At 41.4% G+C, this 23,940-nt stretch overlaps 1 protein-coding gene across 4 annotated transcripts in view; it reads left to right on the top strand.

Annotated features, from left to right (window-relative positions):
* Positions 1-569: 569 nt before the first annotated feature.
* ACACA (acetyl-CoA carboxylase alpha) overlaps positions 570-23,940 on the top strand; it is a 938,215-nt gene continuing 914,844 nt past the window's right edge. For all 4 annotated transcript variants that reach the window (XM_085649480.1, XM_085649478.1, XM_085649479.1 and 1 more), the window contains exons 1-2: positions 570-758; positions 16,174-16,427. In XM_085649480.1, coding sequence (XP_085505606.1) covers positions 16,201-16,427 — 227 coding nt within the window. In that variant the 5' untranslated portion in view covers positions 570-758; positions 16,174-16,200. The remainder of the gene's footprint in view (positions 759-16,173; positions 16,428-23,940) is intronic.

Genomic DNA, 23,940 nt, shown 5'->3' with positions numbered 1-23,940 from the left:
TATGAGGTACTGGCAGGTGGCTCGCCCAGGACTGATTGCTCAGATTGAGCTGTACCCGATATTGCAAGTTAGTTGTGTGACATATACATGCTCCATAGAGCTAAGTGAACGCAAGTAACCTCTCTACGCTCAGCCGTCCCTTCAGGCAAACAGACTGACAGCCGTTTCACGCACAGGCTTTCGCGTCACTACTCCCACTTCAGGCGAGAGCCCGCCCAATACACGTCACAGGCTCAGTTATGGGGCGTGGCTGAGGGAAACTGGGTGCGTACTACCTGCGGATTACACAGGGAAGGGGGCGTTCCCAAAATCGCACGAGGAGGATGGGCGTGGCCCCGGCATGCTGTCTCCCACCCCGTTCTATTGACATGCTTGTCCTCCCTCCTACACTGCATGGTTTTTGCCGGCTCCTCCTTCCCTCGCACCATTCAGCATCACCTCACTTGGCCACACCCCTTCCAGTCTCCTATAGCGCACGCCCACGCCCCGCCTCACGGTACCAACCAATGACAGGGAACCTTTTGCACCATTGCCTTGACAGTTAACACGCCCGCCTGGTTCGGGAACCAATGGAAGGCCGTGTTCTGCTCCGAGCTGGTGTCCCGGAAGGGTCAGGAGGGAATGTACTGAACCTGAATTAAAAAACCGGCCCAAACTGTTAGAGGTGCCGGGGTAGAGATGTACCTCAGCCGGCGGCAAATAGCAGGGTGCAGGAAATAGGAACAACAACTATATTGTCACGTGGTTCATGTTAGCAGGTGAGCGGGCCTCATTGGGAAAGGGAGAAGGGCATGTGGTCTTATTATTAAGGGGATAGGAAAGGGGCGAGGGATATAGGCAGGTGAAGGGGATGTGTCCTGTGCAGAAGTAGGTTAAAATGCAACCTGTGCGCATCTGCATGTCTAGCATCTGTTCCTCAAGTCCACCTGTTATCTTCCAGGACTGCTCATCTTGTCGGTTCTCGATGGCTACCAGTCATCATCTTGTCCGTATATTTTCAGGAGAAGGGTGGACAAATTGCTTTATGTTGCCGGGACACCACTTTTGCATTCCTAGACTTTGCGTTTACATATCAGTGCATTCTGTGAGTTGTAATGAGTATTTACTATTTGTACAGCGCTTGTTTGCCTTTGAGTTTCTTGATGCTGCGTATCAGATGGTTTTTGTTAGTAAACTCAGTGTTACTTAAATCGACCTCAGGTGGAATGGCTTGTGTATTCTCTAGGATTTGATACTGTGACGATGGTGTTAAACCAGGTCCCTGCGAAGGATGCGTTAGTCTACTGAGGCTTTAAGCTCCACCGAGTTCAGATTAAGTGTGTGAAATTCTTGCCTGCATTCTATTCATCCACCCAGATGACTTTCGACTGCTCTTCAAATATATCTTCTGCTCACAATGTCCATCATCGTCATTCATCTGCCCAAACTTTAATTCGTGGGTTGAACTAAATAAAGGAAGCTTCGAGGTTCATGCTGCATTTACCTACAAGTAGTGAGATGCTTTCCATTGCTCTGGCTGCATTTCATGTTGTATCAATTGTTTCTTCCATCCGTTTTTATAATCTTATAAATGTATTATATTTTAGCCACACAGAACGGACAAATATAGTTCATTATATTTTTCACTTACAAAAGTATTAATTATTAAAAGATTAAGGGCCAGATTTAGAGTTTGGCGGACAGGGTACAGTTACCTTGTCTTCCAAACTCTGGATCCCCCTGCCCAATTTTATGTCGAGCGGACCGTCGAGTTTTTATCAACAGATTAAAATTGACTGGTGGCATAAACCAGAGGTCTTCAAACTTTTTTGCACTCAGCCTTCTCTACTAAGTAAAATATTTTGAAGTCGGCCCCCCCCCCCCTCCAAAACTTTATAGCAAAGATTTGGGGAGTTGGAGGGGAATGGCTGATTTTAGGAGGCTTGGATTAGAGACAATTTTACGGGTGCTTCTCTGTAGCTCATAATCCACGCTAAATGTAAGACTTATTAAAGAGCAAATGCATCAAATGAAATACAGAATTGACCCAAAAAATTACACCCCATAAAAGGGGTGCTGTGAGGGGCTTACAATGCAGGGCGCCTAATGCAACTGCAGTTGCCGCACTGTTGATAGCTGCCGCACTGTTGATAGCTGCCGCACTGTTGATAGCTGCCGCACTGTTGATAGCTGCTGCACTACTGATAGGTGCTGCACTACGAATAGCTGCTGCAAAATGATAGTTGTGGTCCTGAGATGCAGACTATCTCCTCTTTTTCTTTAACCCCTTCCAGACCATCACTTGAATCTTGAAACAGACTGTCATTTTCTGAAAAGAAAGGAGCCCTCCCCTCCCTTTTGCGGCAGGGGTGCCCTCTGATGTAATGCTAAATAATGATTCCCCATGCCTCCGTTTTAAAGTAAGACATTCATAATTGTGATGCAGTGGGCCCCTAACACCTCTGGGTCCCATTGCACCTGCCACGCTAATGATGGCCTCTGCCTTCAAAAGCAGGCTTATCCGCAATCCCTCTCGCTCTCATGTCCTTGATGCCCAAACCAAGGTGACTCTGCTGCAAGTTTCCCTTCCCTTGGGTAATTGCTCCAAGCAACACTGGCACAGCAAGCATGCACTTGTCCCCTAATGCAACAAAGGAAGGATTGTTAAACAGCTGTAACTATGCAGCTGCAGAACCAATGATACTCAAAGCTTTGTGAAGCAGGCTGTCTACTCTGCCCATTGCCTGAGGCCACCACTCCTAGGCCTGATGCCCAATGCAAACTTTCTGAAGGTTTGTGTAAAAAAAAAAAAAAATACCCATCGAGATTTCCCGCACCCCCCTCTCCCCCATTGCTTGCACCTTGTTCCATGAGCAGCAAAGGTAGCATCAACCATAATGCTACCAAGGAAAATGTGCTCCATGCCCCTTTTCCTAGTATGGTAGGCTGGAGGGGTTCCTGTGATGTGAACCAAAGAGAGCGATAAAGTGTTAAAGAAGAAACCTGCCTTCTTACCAAGAATGCCTGCTAACTGAAAGAAATGTAATTGTGTGCAATTGGTTAATCCTCCGATATAAAGGCGGCTTTGGAGGCAGTATAGACTTTAATTGATGGAGTCACGTGAAGCTTCCTGGTGAAAAATATGAATTCTTTTTGAGAGGAAAAATAAAGGTGGTATCAGCACAGTTCTGTAGCATGTCCTTTTAATGTACACTCAAAAAAATGTTTGCTCTAGATAACGGCTAATTATTTATTACAAAAGTTTATATTTTTAAAGCACTTATTTTATCTTCAGTCAATCAATCAAGCATTTGTAGAGCGCACTACTCACCCGCGAAGGTCTCAAGGCGCTGAGGTGTGGGGGGAGCTGCTACTGCTCGAACAGCCAGGTCTTGAGAAGTCTCCTGAAGGTCAGCAGGTCCTGGGTCTGTCGCAGGTGGATGGGGAGGGTGTTCCATGTCTTGGCAGCGAGGTGGGAGAAGGATCTGCCGCTGGTGTTCGTTCGGTGTATGCGTGGGACAGTGACGAGGGCAAGGTCTGCAGAGCGAAGCTGGCGGTTCGGTGTGTAGAAGGTAAGTCGTTTGTTGAGGTATGTAGGTCCGGCGTCGTGGAGTGCTTTGTGAGCGTGGGTGAGGAGCTTGAAGGTGATCCTCTTGTTGAGGGGGAACCAGTGCAGGTCTCTCAGGTGGGCAGTGATGTGGCTGTGGTGGGGGATGTCGAGGACGAGGCATGCGGAGGCATTCTGTATGCGTTGAAGTCCTTTCTGGAGTTTGGCTGTGGTTCCCGCGTAGAGGGCGTTGCTGTAGTTCAGCATGCTGGTGACGAGGGCCTGGGTGACCGTCCTTCTGGTTCCGGTGGGGATCCATCTGTAGATCTTGCAAAGCATGCGGGGAGGGTGTTGAAGCAGGAAGAGGAGACGGCGTTGACTTGCTGGGTCATTGACAGTGACGAGTCCAGGATGAACCCCAGGTTGCGTGCATGGTCGGTGGGTGTCAGCGCAGCTCCCAGCAAGGCTGGCCACCAGGAGTCGTCCCAGGAGAAGGGGGTGGGGCCGAGGATGAGGACCTCCGTCTTCTCCGAGTTCAGTTTCAGACGACTGTTCTTCATCCATTCGGCGATGGCCTTCATTCATTCGTGGAAGTTGGTTTTGGCGGTGGCAGGGTCCTTGGTGAGGGAGAGGATGAGCTGGGTGTCGTCGGCGTATGAGACGATGTTGAGGTCGTGCGATCGGACGATGTTGGCGAGCAGTGTCATGTAGACGTTGAAAAGGGTTGGGCTGAGGGCTGATCCTTGGGGTACGCTGCAGGTGATCTTGGTGGCTTTGGATCGAAATGGAGGGAGGCGGACTCTCTGGGTTCTGTTGGTGAGGAAGGAGGTGATCCAGTCCAGGGCTTTTTTGCGGATCCCTGCGTTGTGGAGGCGTGTGCGTAGGGTGTGGTGGCAGATGGTGTCGAAGGCGGCCGAGAGGTCTAGGAGGATGAGGGTCGCGGTTTCGCCGTTGTCCAGCAGGGTCCTGATGTCGTCGGTGGCGGCGATGAGGGCGGTTTCGGTGCTGTGGTTGCTGCGGAAACTGGATTGGGACGAGTCTAGGATGTTGTTCTCCTCTAGGAGGTCATACTGAAATGCCAGAAAGGAGAGAAACCACTCAGCATATGTCATGTACCCCCAACTACCTCCACCATCTAGAAATCAGACAATCTGACCAAGGGAGTCAAAAGACCGGAACAAATCAAGCACAATCCATATTTTGCACTTTCCAAAATGTAAAGATATTGCTTTACACAACACGGTCAGACCGTGCTTCTGCAAGGCTTTTAACAAAACTAATGTAGAAAATAATTTGTTTGCATTTATGTACCATTTGTGCCATTACGTTCTACAGAGACAAGTGGCATGGCAGTATACTAAGGGCAAATAGTCTGAGTTTTGGAGAAAAAACATGTATGTGCATCGTTCACAATGACCAAAGTAGGCTCTGTCATTTATATCACTTTCTCCTTAGTCCAGATGCAGGTTGAAAGATAGGCTTTGCATTCTTGATACATTCAGTACAAAAATGATTTCTAGTTGCAAACTAGTTTTGCCTTCAGTGTAATACCTGTTTAAGTTAAACGTGTTACTAAAGATACCATGTTTTGTATCAAAGCTTTTTTGTGTGATTTGTTTTATATAGCGCGAACTCGGCCCGAAGGTATCAGAGAGCTTTACATAAGCACCAGTTGCGTTACAGACAGACACATTCATTTTGTTCGACATGTGGAGATTAAGTGATTTGCCCAGAATCACAGGATGCTGAGCATCCCTGCCGCGGCTTGAACCCGGTTCCCCAGCTTTGAGGTCGACCACTCTAGCCATTATGTCATTTGTGGTTTGAAATTAGACCCTCTTGACTCTCCATATAAATAGTACTATGTGATGCCACCAATAACGTCATTTGATAATGTCACCTGTGTCATCAGATTTATCATGTGTCAGGTCATGAGCACACTATAACTGGTAAATTTCAGTGGCTGTTAGAGTTAAATCATAACATCCCATCAACTGAGTTGTTAACATTTGTTTTTTTTTAACCCCCCAACTCTCCTTTTAACAGTATTTTCATTGAATTTTGTATTTCTTTTTCTAATGAGTTATGTCATCCCCTTGACCAAGCAAATAACTGTTGTGCATCAGCTTTGGCCATGTGCAGTGGGGTGTGAATGCAGTGCCCTTCCTTAGTCTACTCCCTGCATCCATCTCCCATGTGAACATAAGCACTGCAAACATTCTTGTTAGTGTGCAGCGTTGGGGTACAGACAGGAGGATCTGTGCCCACCATGGCATCCTTTGGTTTGGACATAGTGCTTTCTGTGGCCACACCTTGTACAGACTCCTATAGAGACATATTCCACTGCACAGGGCTAAAGAGGTTGAGTGCCAGGTCATGGCCCTGACGGACATAACCCACTGCACATCGTTTTCGGGCATGTACATGGTCATCGGGGCTTAGGTGCAGGACTTGGACCTTGCCAGGCCCAGCATCATACACAGTTGCACTATGGATTTGCTATTTAAAAAAAAAAAAATCAAAACACAGTTTAAATCCACAGAGCCAAAATGGCAACTCCTGGGAACCACAAATAAGGTGGAGCTCTGAATCCTGTGGCAAAAAAATGTGTATTTTTATATTTTGGAAGATAGCATCTCCTTCTCTGGCCCCCTCTCCCCCATCTTACTTTGAATCAGGGAAAGCCCTCCCCCCCCCCCACATGCCCATAACATCCTCCCTTCATTTTGTTCTGTAATTTGTTGATCCTTCGCACCACTCTGTGGAGGTTGTTAGACAATTTTCTTTAGTTGCAGCCAGCCAATCAGATTGCGGTTCTTTAGAGACCTGTGGATCCCGTATTGGACGAAAAGAAACAAAATGTCCCTCGACACATTGAATATTTTTGAGATTTTCCAGTTTTACAAAACAACTGTATAGTAGCCAATCAAAGTCCACCAGACACATTTTCATAATGCAAATACCTCAAAAACTACTAGAGGATTTACATCACAAAAAGGGTTTGTTCTAAGTAATCCTGCAAAGTATGGTGCACTGCCAATCGGCAGTTTTATCTATAGCTTAGTACAGAAATTGCTCTGGTGCTTAAAAAGCAAAATGCTTTTTTTTTTACCAACTCCCTTCCCCCCCCCCCCACACCCCTCCCCCCACCACACACACACACACACACTCCTGTTAGCTTTTTCCAGCCTGGATGAATCCGTGTGAAACCTGACATCGTAACAGTTACCTGAATGCACTGATTGTGTGTCAGAGTTCATGCAGATTGGTCAGACGAGTTATCAGCAAGGCAACAAAGGTCATTTAGTGGTAATTAAAATCCGGCGTTGCTCCCACTGTGAAATTAACTCTGTGGTCAGTCACAAAACATATTCGTCGCAGCACCGCCTCCCCTTGTCTGTGACATCCCCTTCTCTACTCATGTCTCTCAAATAGCTCTATCCGTTTTCCATCTCCCTCCTGCATTGTTGGGGCAGACATGGCCGGGCCAGTGATCTCTGGTCCCAGCTGCGATGATTCAAGTCCATTGTCGTCTTCGCTTGATATGAATGTCCCGCCTTGACCCACTTTACAGTGAATGAGGCTCCGTAGCTGCTGCTGTTTGTGGAGTCTCCCATCCCCCTCGTGTCTAGTCTTGTGTGTCCTACTTCTGGATGTCTAGTTGAGGAGAGAAACGTCATTTCTCAGCTCATTCCTCTAGCTCACGTTGTGACCAACTGCTCCGAGGTTGCCTCCTGTACATGATTTACCTGAACAGTTCAGGAGGAGTCTGTGTTATGTCCATGGGGCGCTCCCTGTGCAATGCTTTTTCTGGATAAATGTATCTTCGGGTCAGAGAGAATCCCTATCCCTGGCCCACTGGAGTCCATACTGCGTGGGGCTCTGGAGAATGCTTGCTCAATGATTGTTTCGATATGGCTTGAGTCAGGTGAGGCTCTGCATAGCTGCCAAGTAGCCCCAGGTCGTGTGTGACACTTTTAGCCAAGGGCCTGTTGGCTTCTGGGACTTGTAGCTTAACTTTCAATATTGCAGACATGAGCTGGAAGTTCGCAGCATGCCAGGTGCGGTGGGCTAAAAAGCTGGGTATAAGTAAAATGAACCTGTCACACAACAAAGGGTTTTGTGTTGTGGTGAATAGGGAGTTTATGCTGACATTTTGCCCAGCAGATATATGCATGCTGGGACTTGTTATGCCAATGTAAAGAGAGCTATTAGGGACACTGCGAGTAATAAAATGCAAAGTGCAGTTTACCAAGAGTAAGGTGGCTGAAGGTTGCCCACATGATATGGATCCATTTGACTTCTCTGAGGCCTCCCACCAGATCCTGTTCCAGGACGAGCCCGACCCTCTGTAGCACATACCCTCTGCATGATTCACTTGGGTAGAATCCCGGGTTTGCGCTGAAGGTCTTGAAGACTGGGGAATTTCGTCGAAACCGTGTGAGCTTGCACCTCCCCGTGCTACGCCGCCTCAGGGGTGTTTGCATTTTGTCACCGGCCTATAAAGACGCGTTTGTGGGTGTGCTGTGGCAGTGTTCATTTCTGTCCCTCAGCTGCACAGCAAACCCGCCTAATTTGTAAAAAAAACCGTGATACAAACCCTTTTCGCCCCTAAGTATTCCAGGCTTGCCGTTGGAATAATCGTCCTCGTCCCAGGATATTATGGAGTAGAGAGACGCATTAAATGTTTCATTTTATACTCCAATACATTTTGGTCAATCTGATCAACTTTCCGATGAAGAGCAACCGCCACCAGAAGACCCAAGTGGTTGGGACATCTGTGGTGGTGAAAAGTATGGTGAGTGAGTGAGTGAGAGAGAGAGACAGAGAGAGAGAGACAGACAGACAGAGAGAGACACCTCCCTCATGATCAGGGCCACTTAGCAGCTTTTCATGTTGTGCTGCCTTAGTCCTGCTCAGTGCAAGATCACTAAAGCCCGATTCTATAGAGCTGCATTTTGTGGTTTAATTGTACAATATGTAGATCACCTTTATGTTCGAGTCTATTATTAATATCTGATAACGTGAACAAGGAGCTTGTTTTCTTATAATATTTTATATAATTTACTAAAAGCTTCAACATCTCAGAAGCTTTATAACTTCAAAACTCAATATTCCACACATTGCTTATCAATCATTCTAAGAATTCAGAACCGGGTCTCAATAGATATTAATAGACACCATGGTTAACTATCATGAGACAGTACATCCTCCCCTTTTTAACAAGCATAGAAATGAAGGGCAACAAGGTAAATAGGATAAGATAATAGAAGCGAGAATGAAAAATAAATACTAGCATCTTCAATTTAGATCACATTTGTCCATTTCGAAGTCCTGGCTTCCGTGTGGCTCTCCGAGAGAGTCTGATAGTTTCATGTCCAGGATGTTAGTCACATTGAAATTTTGGGGGTCTTTACTCAAGAAGCATTTGGAGTTGTTCTGGAGTCCCATAACACTTGACAGATTACCTGATGTAATTTCATTTGCATCAGTTTAGCATGCTGGCTAGCTTTTTGACAGTAGACATGAATTTTTCAGCTCTGTCATTGGCTTGTGAGAGTGTATGAAACAATGAAATTCTACTCCACTAAATGTGGGTCCATTGTCTAAATTAAGCACGACTGAAATTTCCCACTCAGAAAATGCTTCATTTAACATTGGAAGCACAGCCAATGCTGAAGTAGAAATGACTTGCCAGGCAATGCAAAATTGTGAGTATTCATCAATACTCAAAAGAACCTAATAATATTGTAATATTCCACCGGACCATAAAAATCCACAGCCGTATTAGACCCCGCATGTTTGAGAAGTTATAACATAACTTCTCATGTGGATTAGACTTCCCAGTGCTTACACAGAGATGGCACATTGTATCACTCCTTCAACCAAACCTTCTCTCATAAGTCTTTTCATTAATAAAATACCTCTGTGACTATCATCATAACAACTCTCCTGCATAATAGTTGTGGTATTACCGTCCCTGTCCCTCTCAATAGTAGACATTTTGATGCTATTATCAATTGACTGTGGAAGCTAGAACTGAATTTACTTCCTTCTGAGATCTCATTGCAGAGTTTACATATCTCTACTTGTTCAATCATATCATTTTATTTACTTCCTGTAAAGTGGGCTCTTTGCTTGAGGCTTTTCTAATTCTTCTCGCATTATTCATTCAGAGGTTGATTGTGTTCTAATAAAATTAAAGTACTTCTCAGCTAGAGTGCTGTTTTCTTAAATTTATAATGGGTGTCGTGAACTATAATATGCTGGATTCTAATCTTTGCCTGATTTATGAACATTTGCTTTAGTTTTAATCCATACATTTTATTTCCCATCTTCCAGTTATTGGAAGCATGTTTGCATTTGGATTGCGATATATTTTATGAAGTACTGGATGATTCATGACAGTTGTGAATATAAAAATAGATGATGGCATTCACACGCCCACACTACAGCAAGACTTTCATTTAGCTTCAGGATATGCCTTCTGTACTTCAGTTAATCTTCACCTTGCCTCCTAAATTATGTGTCAAGATGAATCTTTGCCAGGTTTGTGCTAATCAAGTTTGGCACCCGAACAACAGGACTTGTATCCACTCTTACCTCTGTGGATAGCTGATGATCAAAGTAATCCTTATATTTTGCTAACAAGATTTCCTTTCTTGGTAAATGGTTCAGCACATTCTTTAGTCCAGTTGAAAACGTCCTTTTATTGTCAGTTTATGAAATGGTGCATATATTGTGGCAAATTGTGGTACGTAGAGTGCATAATAACTTGCCATTCCCAAGTTAGCTCGTACCCTGGACCCATCACAAGGTATTTTTCTATTTTGTATAGTCAAAATGTTGTTTCTGGTCACGACCGTTTGTTTGAAAATATATGCCCAAAGAATGACAGTTCCCTTTTATTGAACAGACATTAGTCCGCATTTGGTGCGAGATCTGCTTCCGTGAGTTTTGTGCACGCTTATAGAATAGAGTTATGTTCTTTTTCAGTCTGCCCAAATGCAAGGTTATCATATCTAATATGTAAGCATCTTTTTACTGGTCATATCATTTTCCTGATTGTCTCATGAAAAATTTCTGTTGTGGACGATATTCCAAAGTTGAGTCTCTTCTATTGAAAAAGACCTAAGTGTGTTGAGAAGACCGTGATGAGTCTAGATTGTTTTTTCACTTCAAGTTGGTGATATCCTTTGCACAAGTTCACCTGTGAAAAGGCAACGGCTCAATTCAAGCTGCTTATCCTGTCTCCTAACAAGAGCCTTGGGTGTCTGTCTTGTTTGTTAGTGGTGTTAGGTATTTACATGTTGACACAGGTGTACATTCTTTCAGTCCCCTTTATGTCACTGCTACAATCGGGTATACCTATGGCGTTGGTCGTGATATCCCTTCTATCGTGGCTTGTTCTAACAGGCTTTTTACCTCTTCTTCCACTTTGTTTTTTAGGTTTTTCAGTACTCCTCTGTGGTTTTGTGACACTAGATGAATAGTTTCTCTGATGTTGTATGTAATTTGTGAGTTACCTTAGAATAACGGTGGGATATTTTTTTCATCGATTTGATCTTCCATTAGCTTAGAATTAATGGGTGTCAGACCCATAACCTGTGCAGTTACATTGTTGCATATACAATTTGCCGGTATTTCTCCTTTCAGCACCTGCATCCCTGCTTGTAGTGTTGATTTCCATATCGGATGTTGTTTCTTGAAACATGCATAGCTTATTCACTGAGTGGATACTCCCTATTGGAAAGCGTTTGTTTGATGCCTGACGTGTCGACTTCAATTTGTTGTGCAATTTGTAATTCTACTACTGCTGTGGTTTTTTTTTTATCTTAACTTCTGTCCAGTGAATTAATTTGTTAATTTTCTTGATAATTCATCATAAGTAAGATGGTTTACACAACTCCATTCTTGTGAGCTATCTTCTGTTTCATGTGACTCTTGGGCTTCCATTCGTCTTGCATATCTTGTTTCTTTATACTTCACCCATATTTGATTCATATTCTAGTTTTCATGTAAGTCGATTTCGATTTGCATACAGAAACAAAAATATAGTTTTTCCAGCATTAGCAAGATTTCTGTCATAAAGCCGGACATGCCACTTAATATGGAAATGCTAGACCACATGTATAGGACTGTTCATTTTGTTGCCCTGGTCATCTAAGTATGTCTGAGTTTTTTTTTTCTTTGATGTTCTTCTGATATACTTGTTCTATCGTTCTCGTTCTTCCTCATTCCATGCCTATAGCATGCACTGCTGCTTGCACTTATGTTCTTACCATTTGCAACATCTTTGCCGAGTGTAGAAATGTTTTTTAATAGTTTGGTTCTAAATGCAGTAGTACAAGATTCTTTTATGATCTTTAGTCTTTCACTTCTTCAGTATTAAACGTGTGGGTCACTAGCTTTAATAGTCATGTTGCAAAGTCATCCATGGATCCTCTTCTGCTTGCCATGCAGTGTTAAAGGTGTCTCTTTCGTAAGCAGTAATTCATTGAGGGCCAGTGCTCTCATTCAGACATTTGATTATACTTTCATATGCTTGTGTTTGTACTGGTGAGTAAGTTACTAGTAATTCTACCACATCATCACCTGCTAAGTTTACCAACAAGTGATGTCATATGGCTGTTCATCTGTGTGTTTTTGCATGTTGCCTGTAAGTAATGCTGCAATCTGCTCCTTCATTTTCCCATAGGTCCTATTGTTTGTGTTTTTGTCATATCAAATGATGGCAGTCGCCTGAATATTAAGCTTGTGATATCTTCTTCTATACTTTGCTGCCGTACTCTTGCCTGTGGTGAGGTTGACAGGGACGACCTTGACGCTAGAGACGTTGGTGCTATTGCTGCATTCGTCTTGTAGCATCTTGGCTGTATATTTTGTTTAGCACAGATGTTCTGTTTAATTACTTGTGGTTGTGTATGCAATTTTATCTAAATTGGTTGAGTTATATATGTTAAAACAATATTTGTTTATTTTCAAATAATGTTAATTTCAAGTGGCTTTTTCTATATTTAGATTGGTAGAACAGGAGTTGTGTTGTTTTGCCTAATCATTTATGTATCTTTAATTGAAATCTCCTTTCAAAGTTAACTGTAATTTTTATTTTGTTATGCAATTCCCTATCTGTTTTCTTTTGTTTTGTCGCTTTTTAGGGTTGGTCCTTCCTCTTAGTGTTTCACTTTCTTCTGGGCGGTTTCAGGGCACTACTCATTCTATTTGGTCTGCACTTGGGAATGGCCTTCTAATCTGACTTATCCCACTTGAATATAGTGCTCTGATTTTAATTTGTTACACTCAGACCAGACGCTTATCTTGGAACAGGCACGGCGCACAAACTCTGTCCTGTTTCACCACCGCGCTCTGTCTAAAAACTGTGTTTGTACTCTGAGACTGCAATTTGGTTCTAAGGGCTGACCGCGTGTAGACTGCAGATTCTAGAGCACTGTAGAATTTGCACTTGTCTTTATCTCGTTCTGTGCTTGTCTCATCCTATGAAATATTGTTTCTAGCACCGTCTTTTGATAGGCGGCGAGTAACTTTTTTTTTTTGATGGGTGTGTTCTCCAAAAGTCACCAAATGTCTGGACTTACTGTCATTATAATTTGAAGAGATTTAATAAAACCTTCATCTTCACAGCGCTTCGGTTTATCCACATCTCAGCAACTATGGAATCTCAAAAGTCAATACCCCCCACATTTCATGTCGTACATTCTGAGAACTCAGGACCAGGTAGTAATAGATATTTAAAGAGACCATTCATTGTTAATTATTTGGATATATTACAGCTCTCTTATTTCTCTTGTATGCTTAGTTTTTTCAGTTCTCAAACAATGTATCCCATTGAATTGTGTAAATGTATCATCAACTTGTGCACTGTGAAGCATCACACCCTGCAGATGGAGTGGGTAGTCCCTTCATTGCATTGTCAGTTACATATTACCCAAATGTTGTTAATTAAGTCTGCAAGGTGACTCTATGAAGTCTTGAAAATGGTACATGAAGGAGAAGGGACTCTCATAATAAAACCCAAGGCATCCTTGATCACTACTTGTTGAATGGAAAACCTGGATTTGTAGCACCATTTAGCGATCAGCTTCTTCTACTTTGATTAGGGAGGAAGTGGAATCTTATCTGCTACTCCACGTTCAACATCTAAGCTGTCATTGGCTAAAGGTTCAGTTGCTCTGTCAGGAAACTCTTCCTGCACACTTATTCTCCAAGTATTCAGAGCATTGACTTCCCTGATCCTTAAAGAAGGGGGTCAAAGAATTGAGGCGTTTACCTATCGTTCATTTACATAGCACACAGTTTACCACATGAAAGGCACAACAGAGAATTAGTCTGAGGCTGATCTTATCGACGGTCCCGAGGTTAGCATTGCGGACAAGAGAGTCCACTATGCTACCTTAATATGAGTGCACAAATATCAGCTGTCACATCCGCAGCTTACTATATCATAAAAACGATAAGAAAAATTCTTCCTTTTATTCCGTATAGCCACAGGAAAACATTGATAACTCTTCTCGTACTTCCCAGGCTGGACTTTTGTAATAGTCTTTATCTAACCGTCTTAGAAAAACACATGCGTCGACTACAATTAGTCCAAAATTCCATTCCATTACGTAGGGACTTCGCAAGCTTCACTGGCTTCCCATGCTCAGTCGGGCTAAATTCGAAGCCCTCGGCTTAGCCCACAAAGGACTCCATAATTCAGGACCAGACTTTTTCAGCTCAGCTTTCATGAGATACAAGCCCAACAGAAAGCTCAGATCGGCCAATGCCAATCTATTAGTTGTTCCGACATTCAAGAAGATGCAATGGGGTGGTAGAGGTATAGTCCTTTATACAATCAAACTCTGGAACAGCCTCCCACCCCATCTCAGACCTATTCCTTCATCAACATCATTCAGGAATGAGATAAAGACCTGGCTATTTAACCTCCAAGTCATCACTCACCTGCCTCTTCTGACAGCGCCAAGACACCTTTGGTAATCGCGCGCTTCAAAATTTTCCTAACATAACAGAAGGTTAGTAAGGAAATGATATCATGAAGGTAAGAAATTTGCCGCTAAATAAAGGGAATATATCGGACTTGGTGGTTTGTGGCATTGAAAGGTGAAGCCAGGGAGCTGCGCCTAGATAGTTTATCTTCTCGAGCAGTAGTACCCTTGTGTTTGCCAATAGATGCATATTTGTGGGAGGTAGCCAGTGAAGGCATCTGCTGGTGACATTGGCTTCATACCTTCTGAGAAGGAACCAATATATAGTGGTGGTCAGTTGCAAGTTGTATGGCTTTCATGTCTAAATAAAACATTCCAATGAGAGCACTGTGAAACAAAGAGATGAAGAAATCTAGTGACAATCGCAAAATTTAATCAAGTAGGAAAGTCGCTATTGGAACACAGGTTTTCCGGTTCTAAAGTTGACATCTTACCATTGGAACCCATCTGCTCTTTACGTAAAACCAGACCCCCCCCCCAAAAAAAAACGTTGTGGTTGATTCAACATTGATACAAGACATTTGGAAACCAGTAAAGTGGGTAGGGTATAAAAGAAATAACAAGACAAGCATGAAGAACAAGGAAAGAAGCTACAATTAAAGTGGTCTTCTAGTATCAGAGCGTTAACGATGAGCAATGCTCCCCTCAATAACCAGAGTCCACTGCCATTTTCTCATGTATTAGTTTGGTTTGTGAAGCTGGATTGATGTAGAATTGATTTGTTTCATAATAAACAAGCCCCCCTATCTCGACCCCATTATCAAGAAACAATTGTCACAATTTATTTTATTGAGTTTTTCACCATTTTATTAGGGCAGGAGGGTATTGCTCACCCCACCCCACCATATGTCTGTGTAGATAATTAGTGTATTCACACCATGCCCGAAATGTATGATTGTTTACTTGGCTATTATTTGGACTTAATAATTTTTTTGGTTATGAAATGGAGATTTTCTCGTACTGCCAGACACAGCTACACATCAAAACCTTTCGATTTGGCATCTGCACACAGTAGGCTAAAAGGTTCTTGGTTTTACAGAAACAGCTTCTCGGGTGAGGCGACGTCTGACATGGGCATTCCTGTTTCATGCCAGATGCAGCTCAAAGTCCACGGATGTAGCTCAAAGTCCACGGATAGATTACCTTCTTCTTTTATTGGTTTGCTGGACTTTCTTGTATATATGTGCATGTAACACACATATGTTCTGAAGACTGTTGGATGCTCTTAGGAATGCTGTGTAGGACACTGTTATTGGAGTCCTTGACTGCTGCTAAGACATGAGGGCTGTGTAGCTATTTATTAAAAAGCTTTGCGTCATCCACAGCAGAGGTATCCAGCTTTGGCTCATGATGACCTGCACCATGACAGACTTTAGAAAATCCATATGTGATGCACAGAAACCATGAACCTAAGTGAGAGCCTACTCAGTGTTGATGTAAAATGTGGCACTGATGGACCAGCCTTGGGTAGCTCCAATACACAGCTTTTTGTATAATAAAGGTGGAATGGCCATTTTTTTTTTACCTGAATGCAATGATGATTCTTTTGAATCAAGACTACATATCAGTACTGTTGAACATGCACTGATAGTCAAATTGCCTTTTCTTGTGTGCTGACTGTGGCCCTTGATTATTCCTCAGATTTTCAACCCTGCTCAAGAGACCGTGATGGATGACTCGTCGCCACTCCCCAAGGTCATAGACCTAAACTCCCATTCGCGGTTCATCATTGGCTCCATCTCAGAGGACAACTCGGAGGATGAGTTCAGCAGCATGGTGAAGGTGGATCTGCTGGAGGACAAGGAGCGGTCGCTCTCCCCCTCCTCCGTTTCCTCTGACACCCTGTCTGACCTAGGCATATCCAACCTGCCGGACAGCCTTGCACTGCAAATGAGGTACGTGGATAGTAGTACCTACTATGAGTTTATTAAGCAACCAAAACATATATACAACCTTATTTTTAACCAACCACACTTTGCACAAGGGATTTTTAAGTCTCTACTTTTACATGCAAAAGTGAAAGTACAAGTCTTAGAATGCTGTTGGGTAAAAAGAAAGGACGGATGTATGGTGTCATGTATGACATGCGGTTACTTGGCTTTTGCAGAGGCTTAGGCAAAGAATAACGTTTTTAGCACACAATAAAATGCTTATTATATCACTTGTTATCCTCCCATACTGGCCACACTACTTCCTCATCTTATGTGGCTCAGCGGCCAGAGCTGTTGACTCAGGATCTAGGGTTGCGTCTCGGCAGTAGCTCAGCATCCTGTGATTCTGGGCAAAATCACTTAATCTGCCTGTGTCCATGGACAGCGCCTAGTTACCCTCACGGGTGATAAGCAGCGATCTAAATTTGCAAACTCACTTATTCCCTCTCCCTTCCTTTACTATTATCCCCGCTTTGCCTATCTTTTGTTCAGATTTCCTCGAGTCATCCTGTTTAGTGTTCAGCTTTTGCCACCTATTATTCTATAACTGCCTCTGTGCTCCTTCCTCCCACTATTACCTCCCTCTCCAATTTCTGTCTCTCTCTGTAATTCTTTTCACTCTCAACCGCATTACTTTCTTCAAGTGTCTTGAAGTGCTATGAATTCGCTGTAATCCAGAATGGTAAAGGAATTTTAGCACAATAGGTAAAGTAGCATCTTGCCTTGTAGAGGACTCCCCATACACTAAACGTGGCCATTTTTGGGCCTTTGGCAGTAGGGTCTTGCCTCATCTTACGGAACCACCAGCTCTGGCTGTAGCAAAGGTGATTTGTTGCCACTACACAAATCACCAATAATAAACAATTGTTTTGGTGTGCTATATTTGAGGTTCTTCTGTATTTGTACCCAGAGTTTTTTGCCAATGGGAGCTAGCAACCCAAAGAATCCTACGTCTATTATGTGTAATGGCGTGAACCTGAAATTCAGAAAAGCAATTCATCAAAAGTTGCTTAATAGTCAAAGAGTTTTGAGGTAGATAAATATGACAATTGCAATGGAAAGGTGATGAAAACAGAGTCAGTGGCCATGTGCCAGCTAAACCATTTATTTAGCCAATGGAATTATGCAGCAGTGAAAGACCAGATTGTGTGACATGGTTGACTATATTATACACCAAGTATAAACTATTCAGCATCTCTTTTCATTTATACATGGCTCTGAGAACATTTCATATTTATTATGTACATGCTTCAGCCGGAAGTACTTTAGAATTTAAGACATGGGATCTTAAAAAGAGATGCAAAATGTTAGGGATTCTTCTAAAGTCTGAGTGCCCTAGTTAAATAACTCTAGTTTTGAAACTTAATTGTTTTTTTCAGTGAAACAAAATTAATGATAAAGAGGGAATTGAACAGTCACCCGTTTGAATTACATTAAAATATTTACATTTGTGTTTCCTTCTTCAGACAGAAGCCCTTAGCTCAGTCCATCAAATGGGTATGATTACATTTTCTGCACAATATTTTAAGGTTTGATAATGGCAAATAATATCTGAAGGTGACATTCAGAAAATGCCAGCATGTCGTTGAACACGCCATGAGGCAGTGTTTTATAACTTTGAATCCATCTGAGCTATAAACGTTTTTGGGTAAAACTGAAATATTATGCCGTTTAGGGGGGATTATGCAGCCAGTGTGGCAAATTGATATTGACATGGAAAACAGTGCATTCACCCACAAGTGTGTGTGGGCATACTCATTGAAAGGATTGTCTGGGGTAGATAATTAAGCTACTTCCCCACTGGGTTTAATGGACTCAACCTCTTTTTGCAGTTTTGGTAGAAATATGTCTTCTGCATGGTGAATTGATCTACGTGCATGATAAAGTAATTTATTATTATCTCCTTGTGCGGAAGCATAAAACTTTCCTCAATACTCTAACGGCAATGGGGCCTGCTACGATTTGAGTATACTGAACCGCATTTTCTCTATATCCTCAATGGATCTTTTTTAGATGATGGGAGGGGTGATTTCTCCTGTACTATTTAAGAACTTTTCTTTGTTACACAATCTGCCCCTTCCCCATACTCCAAAAGGTTGTACAGTTCAATGGTATAACACTGACACAAAATAAGTCACAGACTGGATTTAGTTTGTTACTGTATTAGAGATCCAAAATCCATAGAAATTAATAATCTTTTCAGCATTTCAGTTTGTAAAACAATCGCTTTAATGAAATATTTCAGCATTTATCCAAGAAAGTCAGAATTTGAAATACAGAGGTACAGAACCCAACTACCATTAGGTAGAAGGATAATTCTCCAAGTATAACAAGGAAAAACTACACTAATCCACGGATGGGAAAATTAAAGTCTCTATGGGCATTTCCATTAGCTAAAGAGAGAGTCTATCTTAAGTTCAATTCTGATTCAGCAGGGCAAAGCTCAGTCCAGCTGCTACTGAATGTAGCATAGAACCGTAAATCCAAAAGTAATTAGCAAATCCTCAAAAGATGAGTCGGCAGCGAAAAGCAAAGTGCGTCTCGCTACTCAAGGAAAGCTAAATGAATTGAGTGCGTCTCTTGGTCAAGAACGAGAAAACACACTGTTGCCCCCCCTTCAGGGTTTCATCTTTTGTAAGATTTCTTACAAATATTCAAGTCAGGTGGTGTCACGCCATCATCGAAAGACCATCACCAGTTCAGGATGTAGAATGAAGTCATTTGGAAAGTGGATACTTCACTATATATTCTCATGCATTCCATGAGAAGGGAAAAGTACAAGTCCACATCTGCTGCTGAAAAGAAACATAATAGTAACACCCATCTTACGTTTAGCAGATCTTTCAGGGTCTCAATATCCTCATGAGAATCGAATCACATACTGCCCATTGGAATGGTCACTCTGCAAGCATGGAAAAATAGCAGTTTCTAAAATTACTAGTCCATAGCTCAGGATGAGTGTAAACTAGTCACCCTAACCTGAAGCTTTGCTCGATTTCATATTCTCATGATTGTTCTCACATACATCATTAAACTTGTTTAAAATCAAATTCATTTCATTAATCAATGTAAATTCTCATATATTTTGATAACTACATGTTATTCATCCGAATGTAAACTCAATTACTGCAAACTTTTGCTATCACATGTAATATTCACGTTTTTATTTTTCAACAATTTCATTATCGTTTCTATAATTCCATAATCTATATCACTTCTTATACCAGCAGCTAAAATTTCAAACTTCTAGCACATGTTTTAGTATCAATACCCACTTGGTACCTCGCACTGTTCACTGAATGGGAAAAAATGTCCCTAAGTACGAATTTCTCAAAATTAGAAAATTAATTTTTGATTAAGTACAAAAAGAATGTGTTTAAAGCAATTTTTGCAGCAAGAAAACAGCAAAAAATGTAATCATCCCATGAGCATTGTTCATTTCACAATACATTTAACAATGAAGTTGGTACATCCTGTACAATTTGAATAAGTGTACAATAAACTTGAATATCTATTGTAATAAAGGAGAAAATCATCAAGTCCAATGCATTTCGGGATTGTGGAATCCCTTCGTCAGGGGAAATCTAGAAAATAAAAAATAAAAAACAACCTTGTAGATAGGGAACCTTTAGAGATACAAGCATAATTTAAGCTGATGCTCAAGTGGTGGAGATGCATGTATGTGTAACTACGGTAACGGTTACTGGTGTTATCGACTCAAGTGCACATGTTCCAAAATGGTGGGATTAGTTTGTGAGTATGGTGGAGAAAAGAGAAAACAAAGATGCCAGGTAGGGTAGCAAACCAACAGGATCTTCAGGATGTTACTAATGAAAGAACGTGAAGAAATGGAAATAGAAACTGTCCTCAGGTGCTGGAGAAAGTGAACGTTGAAGCGCTCACCTGAATGAAGCAACAATGATGAGTCGGTGTGCGACCAGTCAGTAAGTCGCTTTGAACAGACTTATAAGGTGCTGGAATGTAAGAGAAAATGAAATGATGATGTGGCCTGGTATAAACTAAAGGTCAAGCGTTACTGAACTGTGCTAGGTGCAGAAATGTAAAAAGTGGGCGTGTTACCTGGAGTCTCGGCGAGACTGCTGGTAACACGCCCATTCAGGTGAACGCTTCAACGTTCACTTTCTCCAGCACCTGAGGACAGTTTCTATTTCCATTTCTTCACGTTCTTTCATTAGTTACATCCTGAAGATCCTGTTGGTTTGCTACCCTACCTGGCATCTTTGTTTTCTCTTTTCTCCACCATACTCACAAACTAATCCCACCATTTTGGAACATGTGCACTTGAGTCGATAACACCAGTAACCGTTACCGTAGTTACACATACATGCATCTCCACCACTTGAGCATCAGCTTAAATTATGCTTGTATCTCTAAAAGTTCCCTATCTACAAGGTTGTTTTTTATTTTTTATTTTCTAGATTTCCCCTGACAAAGGGATTCCACTATCCCGAAATGCATTGGGCTCCAACATCAATGATGACAAATACAACTTGATGATTTTCTCCTTGATTACAATAGATATTCAAGTTTATTGTACACTTATTCAAATTGTACAGGATGTACCAACTGCATTGTTAAATGTATTGTGAAATGAACAATGCTCATGTGATGATTACATTTTTTGCTGTTTTCTTGTCGCAAAAATTGCTTTAATGCTATAAACACATTCTTTTTGTACTTAATCAAGAATTAATTTTCTAATTTTGAGAAATTCGTACTTAGGGACATTTTTTTCCCATTCAGTGAACCGTGCGAGGTACCAAGTGGGTTTTCCCACTTGTTTCACCCTTTTATAAATTGCACATCCGTGGTGACAACGGATGTAGTACCTCAGCACCCTTAGTTTAAATACCTGCATCTTAACACGCCTAAGAATTTTAAATTTATCTTTGCTTACCAATTGGAGTGCTCCTTACACCCATTTCCTTAGTATCAATACCACCACATTTTCTTCGCTAATGGATTTTATCCATAGCACTTTGATATTACACCAGGCCATAACTTGTTCTCGACATATTAAATGTAAGTGTATAAAATCTGCATGTTTACCTTTCTTTATCTTATAAAAGCACACTTTTGCGGTGCTTCTGCTACACTAAGATCCTTTTTCACTGAATTTCTATTTGTGTTGCATGTCATTTGCTCCTAGAAAAATATTTTCAAGATTCATGCCATATCATGCTCATAGGGCACAAACGACGGTGGGCATGGTTGGACGGCTTCCCTTCACTATTTGTAGATTCAGTGCTGCCCCTTTACTTTGAGGTCGATAGAAGAGTGAACTGAGTTGCTGCTTCACTTTGTGTCTACACACTAAGGCTGTTCACGGTATGCAGATGTTTTTAATTCGAATGGCCGTCTCTACTCTACCAATGAGAATGTACCAGGATGGGATCATTTTTGCAGCTGTTACATGCAGAAATAACTGCCCGCCAATCAATCTTTTCATCACTTAATGATGCGAGATTTAGAATACCTACAGTGGATCCAGGGAGGCGCTGTTGTACTTTGACACCTGCTAAAAAACAACAAACGGGAACAAACACACTTATACCATGCCATTGTGTTTTAAAACACACCTAGCACATTTTAGTTGCTCAGCAGAAATGGCTATTTAAATATGTAAAAATATCACACGTTTGTTTAAAGATGTCACTTTGAGTCTTTTGTAACGCTCAGTTAATCTGTGCATGTGGGAAACCAGCAGGGAATTTACAAAAAGTAAAACTGGAATGAAAAAAGTGTTTTCTTATTTCTATGCCTGATCCTATTTTTGTTGTTTTTGTAAAACACAACTGCAATCTAAGGGCCATAAAATGTAAACAAGCACTTCTTCCTAGCATTAAAAAAAATCTATATATAAATAATGTTGAACAGTTTCTATTTAACATACTGAAGTCAAAATTATATAAAAAATATAATACTAGCATGTTGGGGTATTCATTACAATCAACTCCAATATAATAGCTTTATCCATTTTTTTAAATCAATTCCTTTTTCTGTCTTTGTCCTTGATAAAGTGCGAGTGTGTTCATGCAAAATCACCTTGAATCAGAAAAGTTATTAATTTATGAAAGTGACACAGTACCCCTCCTGTTCCTCCTTTTCCAAATCTTTGTACAGATATGTTCATGCATAGTCTCAAAAGGTGCATGAGGATTTTTAAAATTAAGGCTTGTCTGGATAACATATAACCATGTTTGTGCAAACTCGCTAAATTAACTTTGCCCGCAGCCTATTGTAAGCTATATTTTTGTGATCGCATTACAGCAGGATACTTAAGATGATGCAGACGTCACGTTAAATTGTTGACAAACTATGTAGTATTGGTCAAACCTGTTGCTGACAATAACTGATCCTCTTTAAGGAAGAATTCTATAAAGGCTGCTATTATTTGAGGATTCTTCCCTTTCGTAAGGCATGTCGACATGTTCTAATGCCATACAAATAAAATAATATTTTCAGTAATGTCTTTACAGATTGATAAAATGTGTGTCAGGCTTTCTTCATGTAAGTGGCATAGTCTGCTCTTAGAATACTGTGGTTTGGTTGCCATTTAGGGATGTATTCTAATGTTTCACTTAGAAAAAATCGCAGCTGAAGTAACTTTTTTTTGTAAAAGGATCTACGTAATGTTGCTAAATATTTCTGTGGACGATGTTGCTTGTACAAATCAATTGTTGTCCAGGCGTGACTTCTTTTACTGAACCCCTCTTTATCTTTATACCATGACCGCCTTCTTAATTGTTAATTAATTAGTTTCTTGAAGGAGTTCTGAGGTAGTGCCAGATCCCATAACTCTTTTGCTTACAGGTCTTTTAATGCTGCGTTGAGAGCTGAGGCACAATTATTTAAGTTTGGCTGTGTATTATTTTGGATTTCTTTCCACAGCAGGGCATGTAGTGTGGTTTCGCCAGAGGACCTTAATAATGACATATATTTGATAAGAGAGCATGTTTGCGTTCATTTTTGGTTAGTCAAACCAAATTTGAGTCGAATCTGAGATGGTGATGCGATCTGAAGAAGATGGAACAAAAGCCAGAAAACCTTGTGTTGTCAAGAATTGGGAAAGGTCCAGAACTTTCCCGGGAAGGCTACTGTACCATACCAAAGCGTTGGACTAAACTTGGCTTTTATTGCTGCAAGTAATGGCTGAAAGATTGAGCTTTATAATTTTTAATTTATTTGCTGGAAAGCTGAGATTAGGGAAGTGATTCTTGGTTTCAATAAATTCTGATGGAGGTAATGCGATAGTCGATCTCATAGGCAAACGGCAAGATATTTATATGATGTACCTCAAAGAGTTGACTTCCCATGCAGCGACAAACTTCCCTTTTTGTTTATTTTCATGCCGAAAATCACTACCTGTGTTTTTGTAAAGTTAATAACCATTTTGTTTTTGGTGCAGTAGAGTTCTAGATTGTTAAGTAGCTTTTGAAGTCCAATCCTAGTCATG

This window comes from Triturus cristatus, chromosome 3_2 (assembly GCF_964204655.1).
Source record: "Triturus cristatus chromosome 3_2, aTriCri1.1, whole genome shotgun sequence".
NCBI classification, from domain to species: domain Eukaryota; kingdom Metazoa; phylum Chordata; class Amphibia; order Caudata; family Salamandridae; genus Triturus; species Triturus cristatus.
This window is presented reverse-complemented; position numbering and strand designations above follow the sequence as displayed.